The sequence below is a fragment of the Haliotis rufescens genome, unplaced genomic scaffold (genome assembly GCF_023055435.1).
Source record: "Haliotis rufescens isolate VD_foot unplaced genomic scaffold, xgHalRufe1.0.p SCAF_1, whole genome shotgun sequence".
NCBI classification, from domain to species: Eukaryota; Metazoa; Mollusca; class Gastropoda; order Lepetellida; family Haliotidae; genus Haliotis; species Haliotis rufescens.
In genome coordinates this window covers 51,681,568-51,688,398 of record NW_025963779.1, presented here as the reverse complement: position 1 = coordinate 51,688,398, position 6,831 = coordinate 51,681,568, and the positions used below count along the sequence as shown (strand labels likewise).

The window sequence follows — 6,831 nt, the reverse complement described above, 5'->3', positions numbered from 1 at the left end:
ATTTCTTGTCGAAGCTAATGTCAAGATGTTGACTTAAGAATGTTAAATTTCTTGTCGAAGCTAATGTTAAGATGTTTACTTAAGAATGTTAAATTTCTTGTCGAAGCTTATGTCAAGAAAATGTAGCAAACTATCGTTTGTATTGTATTCAGTCTTGTATAGAGACCCAATTGTTAATCACTTATAAATGGTTGTCTTTTATTAAAACTATTTTGGATGAATAAGGTATTTCCTATGTCTGGATATCACAGAGTTTTATATCATCCTCCTGGTTGAAATCATATGTCTAAAACTCTCTCATACATATTGGCTATTTTGGAAAGCAGATATTTAAAATTCTAGGAAATGCTCCACACATCGTATTTTTAAAATCGCCAATAAACTTGAAACATATTTAATAAACATTCTTCCCTACTTATCCTTTAAACTACTAACCTTTGGGACATCTTGTCACCGCCCGCCAACACAAACAGGAAGATGGAACTCCGTTGAATGAACGTTTATGCAAGCTGTGTGATACTTTTGACATTGGAGATGAATTCCTCTATATTTTCAAATGTAAATATTTCATTGAACAAAGGCGCATGGGACAAAACACTTTACAATTTCACGGGGCCCTGATCAGGGATAACTGGTAAGATTATACCCTAACACGGATATCCACTCTCCTGTGAAACATGCACTTCCGTTCCACAACACACTACCTCATGTAATGTAATAAAGCTATACTTTACCTGCAGGCTGCATATAGCCGTAGATAATGAACGTCAGCATGTGCTCGTAAATCACGTTCGTTGTCTCATCGTGTTACACCTGTCACTGTTGACTGATAGCTTGTCAATAGCTTGTACATTTCATCTAAATATATATGCCTCTGTCTTTTCTATATCAGTAGCCACTTCAGCCACTCCACTGACATCATGTCGTCAAGGCTTCACGCCAGTTTCGTAAGTTTACATTTACAATTATCAATTTGAGACGTAATTGTATTGATGTTTTGTTCCTACTTTTCATTTTTCTGCTCGGATTTGATTCATTAGTCATGGAGTATAAAATATAAGTTATATGTTAATTGAAATTACCGTTAACTTCATCGCAGTCATTAGTGGGATTCCTCCGGTTACTTTCTTTTACTGTTCGTATGAATATTAGTGAGTGAGAATGGTATTACGCCGCATGTTTAGCAATATTCCAGCAATATCACGGGACACGAGAAATGGCTTCACATATTGTACCTATTTAGGAATGAATATTAATGACAAGATAATAAAGATTATCATCTTCTTTATTACACTCGTAACACCGTTACAAAGCAAGTGATAGAAGCTACGCCGAAACGTCGCTACCATGTTAATGAAGAGGTTGATCATCGTCATCAGTTAAATATCCAACCTCTAAATGCCACAAACGCATTTTGTATAAATATATCACAACTGGACATCTATATCATTTGGCTTAGCGAAGATGTACTTTGAAACAACTTGGTGAGAACACTATACAGATAATTGTAACATAAAGTATATGAATTGCGCCCCTCGTGATTTATTCTCCCTGCAGTGTTTTTATTGTACGATAAATAACTCCCACTTATCGTTTATTTCTTAAAGAAATCAACTAGGCAGATGGCCAGCTTGATGCCATTTTGAATTGAATATATGGAATATATATAACCAGACATGTCACCGTAAATAGTGTGACAAAATAACAAGTAGTTCTGGGTAAAATGATCATCATTTGTTTCACATTTCAGGGCCCAACCCTCATTTTGTGCCTCTGCCTCAGCGTTGGACAAGCACAGCAGCAGAGCCAGGTCGAAGTTGAAGCACAAGAGGTGGCCCAAGGACAAGCCAGCACACTAAATCATGTTCCACTAAGACCAGGTCAACCAAACCCAGTTGCAACAGCTGCAACTGCCGAAACCGAAGCGCCAGATATCGAACCAGCTGAAGAGCTTCAAGGTCAAGCTCCAATCTCCCGGAGCGTAGCAATGTCCACCTACCCCCCAAATTATGAATACGAAGCCCCTGAGGCCCACGAGGTGACGTCTCCACTACCCACAGCGCCAGCTAATATTCCCAAGGCTCGTCCACAGACGGTATTGCAAATCTCCCTAAAGAAACCATCATATATTAAAAAACAGGCACAAGGAGCGCCAGGAACTATATCCCGGTCTTTTCAAACTACACCTTCGCCCTCTGGCGGGAAGCGACATCGACAGCAACAAATAACACAAGCAACCAATACAGTGAAGTCACAACTGATGAAGGGTCTTTTTGATCAATTTAGAAAAATGGCAGAACACTATCAGTATGACATGCATAGGATGCGTGCTGCCATGATGAAGCCAGGTTCGCCCTCCGTTTCAGCATCAGCTTCAGGTCGGAATGGGGTTCCGGCATATGCAGCAGGTCAAGGGAACGTACAGATATCGACTTCAGGTCACAGTGGGACACCAGTATATCATACAGGCCAAGGGAACATGCAGACATCGACTTCAGGTCAGAGTGGGACACCGGTAAATAAAGCAGGTTTAGGAAGCAGAGAGACATTGACTTCAGGTTACAGTGGGACACCGGTATATGATGCACTTCTAGGAAGCAGACAGACATCGACTTCAGGTCACAGTAGGACACCGGTATATCATGCACTTCTAGGAAGCAGACAGACATCGACTTCAGGTCAGAATGGAACACTGGTATATGATGCAGGCCAAGGGAACATGCAGACATCGACTTCAGGTCAGAATGGAACACCGGTATATGATGCAGGCCAAGGGAACATGCAGACATCGACTTCAGGTCAGAATGGAACACCGGTATATGATGCAGGCCAAGGGAACATGCAGACATCGACTTCAGGTCAGAATGGAACACCGGTGTATGATGCAGGCCAAGGGAACATGCAGACATCGACTTCAGGTCAGAATGGAACACCGGTATATGATGCAGGCCAAGGGAACATGCAGACATCGACTTCAGGTCAGAGTGGGACACCGGTAAATAAAGCAGGTCTAGGAAGCAGACAGACATTGACTTCAGGTTACAGTGGGACACCGGTATATGATGCAGCTCTAGGAAGCAGACAGACATCGACTTCAGGTCACAGTAGGACACCGGTATATCATGCAGCTCAAGGGAACATGCAGACATCGACTTCAGGTCAGAATGGAACACCGGTATATGATGCAGGCCAAGGGAACATGCAGACATCGACTTCAGGTCAGAATGGAACACCGGTATATGATGCAGGCCAAAGGAACATGGAGATATCGACTTCAGGTTACAGTGGGACACCGGTATATGATGCAGCTCTAGGAAGCAGACAGACATCGACTTCGGGTCAGAGTGGAACACCGGTATCTGATGCAGGCCAAGGGAACATGCAGACATCGACTTCAGGTCAGAGTGGGACACCGGTATATGATGCAGGCCAAGGGAACATGCAGATATCGACTTCAGGTCAGAGTGGGACACCGGTATATGATGCAGGCCAAGGGAACATGCAGACATCGACTTCAGGTCAGAGTGGGACACCGGTGTATGATGCAGGCCAAGGGAACATGCAGACATCGACTTCAGGTCAGAGTGGGACACCGGTGTATGATGCAGGCCAAGGGAACATGCAGACATCGACTTCAGGTCAGAGTGGGACACCGGTTTATGATGCAGGTCAGGGAAGCAAACAGACATCGACTTCAGATCAGATTTGGTTTCCGGTATATGTTGCAGGTCGATGGACGATACAGAAATGGACTCCTGGTAAGGAAAACGTACCGTTATATGCTACAGGTCAAGGAGACTTACAGAAGTCAACTCCTGGTCAGCCGGGAGTACCGGTACATGCTGTAGGTCAAACAGAGGTGTCACATGGAAGCCTAACAGGAACACAGGCACCAGTTACAGCTCCAAGTCAGACAACGCCTGCAGGTCAGGCAGGTGCACACTATTCAGGTGCAGATCTTACAGGTGCACATACACCAGTTAGCGGACAGGCAGGTGCATACACGACGACATCAACACCTCTTCCTGTTGGTGTTCAGACATCACCAGCTGTAGGTCGGGCAGTTGCAGACTATTCAGCTGTTAATCCAAATGGTCAGGCAACTACACAGACAACACCAGCTGCAGATCTAAGCGGCGCACAGACATATGTCAGTGGTCAAGCAGTAACCCAGACAACACCAGCTGCAGATCAGGCTGGGGCAGCAGTTGTTGACCAGACTCCAGTCCACATAGAAAATATTGTTCCTGTAAAGACAGTAGAGAACTCAGTAAATGCCAAACTGAACCATCCACTTGAACCAAGGTTTTCTTCAACCCGCAACATAGACCCATCTATAGGTACTAGCAATATGCTGAACCCGTTCAGCCCTGCCGACTTCAGGGCAGTTATGCAAAGAATGATGGTTCACAGTCTACGGAAATACATGAGCTCCCAGAGGAAATTCCCAGCTTATAAGGGAGGGCATATCGTTGCACCTTGAGAGCCCCAATCACCTCTAGGAATGTAGAGTAAGTAATAGTAGTAACTGTAGAGTATTGTATATTTGAGGTATGACATTTCAGATTTGATATGCCTTCTTATTCTAAAAGCTAAAATCACCGGTCTGAGGTTTCATATGAACAAAGTAGAGACATTGCACCCCAAAGAATTAGGCCAGTGGGGATTTAACTCGATTTCTTCCAGATTACCATCCATGTTATCGAGGTAGCGCACGTGAGTGAGGCATCGTATGGCATATCGGAACCGTTTACTTTTGCGATATTTTCAAGGTTTCCATTTTTTCGTTTAGAAGCACGGTTACACCAAGCAAAAAGTTGTCGGGGCGCTGAATTCGTTGAGGGGACTTGCGTCTCTTAGCCGCACAAGAATTTGATGGTCGTTGCTTTGAATCCTTATGCACCCTTGGTTTGTCAGGACCACATCTATTCTCGTTGGTTTCAACAAAACAGTTAACATCTACCTTTTGCGTGACCTCGGGCTTCCGCCTACATTAAGTTGAAACGCCGTGATATAACTGACATTCTGATCGATTCGCTGTTAAACTCAGCTGTTCGATTCGGTGGGAAACTCAACTGTTCAATTCGTTGTTAACCCCCAACTGTTCGATTCGGTTTTAAACTCAACTTACCGATTCAGTGTTAAACTCAACTGCTCAGTTTGGTGTCAAACTCAACTGCTCGAATCCTTGCTAAACTCAAATTATCAACTCAGTGTTCAACTCAACTGTTCGATTCGGTGTAAAACTAAACTGATCGATTCGGTGTTAAAATAAACTGGTCGATTCGGTGGCCAGCGGTAGAACGTCCGCCTGGACGTTCGATCCCCGGCCGCGTCATGCCAAAAGACGTTAAAAATTGCAGTTGTTGTTGCCCTGTCTGGCGCTCGGCATTTGTGGTCTTATACAAGGACTGATCGGGTCGGAGTCAGTATACTGTGTCTGAGCGGGGTATTCATGTTTAACTGCGGCATGGTATCTCAGTGGGCTAGCACCATAAAATCAACATTAGTCCTGACTAGTATAAGCAGCCACACACACTATAATTATAATGTTTGCTAAAAAATGTACGTGTTACAAATCGAACACAGCCATTGAATGTAACTTGTTTTGATTTGTTACTTTATTAACTGAATGCCGTTCATTGTGAGAGTTTTGAATTGGTTGTATATAGCAAGGATAGAAACAAATGCCGAATTTCCTGTGCAAATGAGAACAAAAAAACCTATTATCTTAGTATTGTGTCTTCATTCTTTTAATTATACCCCTGACCCATTCAACATATTCAAAATAATTAATTTCTACTTCACGATATTTGTGCCGAGCAAAAGTGATTCCAATTTGTCAACAGGAACCAAACACAAACGATGTTTATTATGTTGTGCGATTATTTCTGTTAAAGATACTAGTTTCAAACTCTGGAGGGACGCCCATTACATAACGTGACATCAGGGGCGTGACCAGACGAGAAGACACACAGAATCCGGATCCAACAGTTATGTCAAGAGAAGACCCGTCGCATAGCTGACTTCTTAAGTTTTGTTTCAACGTCAAGTTTCTAAAATAAAGAGTTTCTTTCAGTATGTAAAATGGAGTATTTCCTTTTCATCAGCTCACAATATACTGCCTTATTGCCATAAGGAGAAAGGGCTTGACAAGGGCCCACTAGAACTGCCAAAGTTGACAAACTGATGCAATCTTTGAATACATGAAAACGGCAAGGATTGTTCATTTAAACACGACCGTCTAACATGAACATTAACATTGAACATGAACACAGAACATTGAACATGAACATGGATCATGAGCATTGATCATGAACACAGAAAATTGAACATTGAACCTGAACATTGAATATGAACATTGAATATGCACATTGATGATGAGCATTGAACATGGGCATTGAGCATTAACATTGAACATTAACATTGGTCATGAGCATTGAACATGAACATTGAACATGAATCTTGAACATGAACTTTGAACACGAACTTCGAACATGAACATTGATCATGAACATTGAACATGCATATTGAACATGAACGTTGAACAAGAACTTTGAACATGAACATTGAACCTGAACATTGAGCATGAACACAGAACATTGAACACAGAACATTGAACATGAACATGGATCATGAGCATTGATCATGAACACAGAAAATTGAACATTGAATCTGAACATTGAATATGAACATTGAACATGCATATTGATGATGAGCATTGAACATGGAACATGAATATTGAACATGCACATCGATCATGAACATTGGACATGAACTTTGAACATGAATCTTGAACATGAACATTGATCATGAACATTGAACATGCAT

The 6,831-nt window shown here is 42.4% G+C and overlaps 1 protein-coding gene across 3 annotated transcripts; it reads left to right on the top strand.

Moving 5' to 3' along the window:
- Nucleotides 1-896: 896 nt before the first annotated feature.
- Nucleotides 897-6,088, top strand: LOC124131347 (hornerin-like). Of its 3 annotated transcripts, none has more exons than XM_048397561.1 (4): nt 897-947; nt 1,751-2,438; nt 2,499-4,511; nt 5,901-6,088. In XM_048397561.1, the coding sequence occupies exons 1-3, from the start codon at nt 921-923 to the stop codon at nt 4,481-4,483; spliced, it is 2,700 nt and encodes an 899-aa protein (XP_048253518.1). In that variant the 5' UTR covers nt 897-920; the 3' UTR covers nt 4,484-4,511; nt 5,901-6,088. The 3 variants fall into 3 exon arrangements, with proteins under 3 accessions (XP_048253518.1, XP_048253521.1, XP_048253514.1); XM_048397564.1 differs by having other exon boundaries at nt 1,751-3,038; nt 3,279-4,511; XM_048397557.1 differs by having other exon boundaries at nt 1,751-4,511.
- The last annotated feature ends 743 nt before the right edge of the window (nt 6,089-6,831 follow it).

Bases quoted from the DNA above. Each gene is read 5' to 3' on its own strand.
- LOC124131347 (XM_048397557.1), top strand. From the start codon at position 921: ATGTCGTCAAGGCTTCACGCCAGTTTC. The intron at 948-1,750 runs GTAAGTTTACAT...TTCACATTTCAG, and splicing joins CAAGGCTTCACGCCAGTTTC to GGCCCAACCCTCATTTTGTG.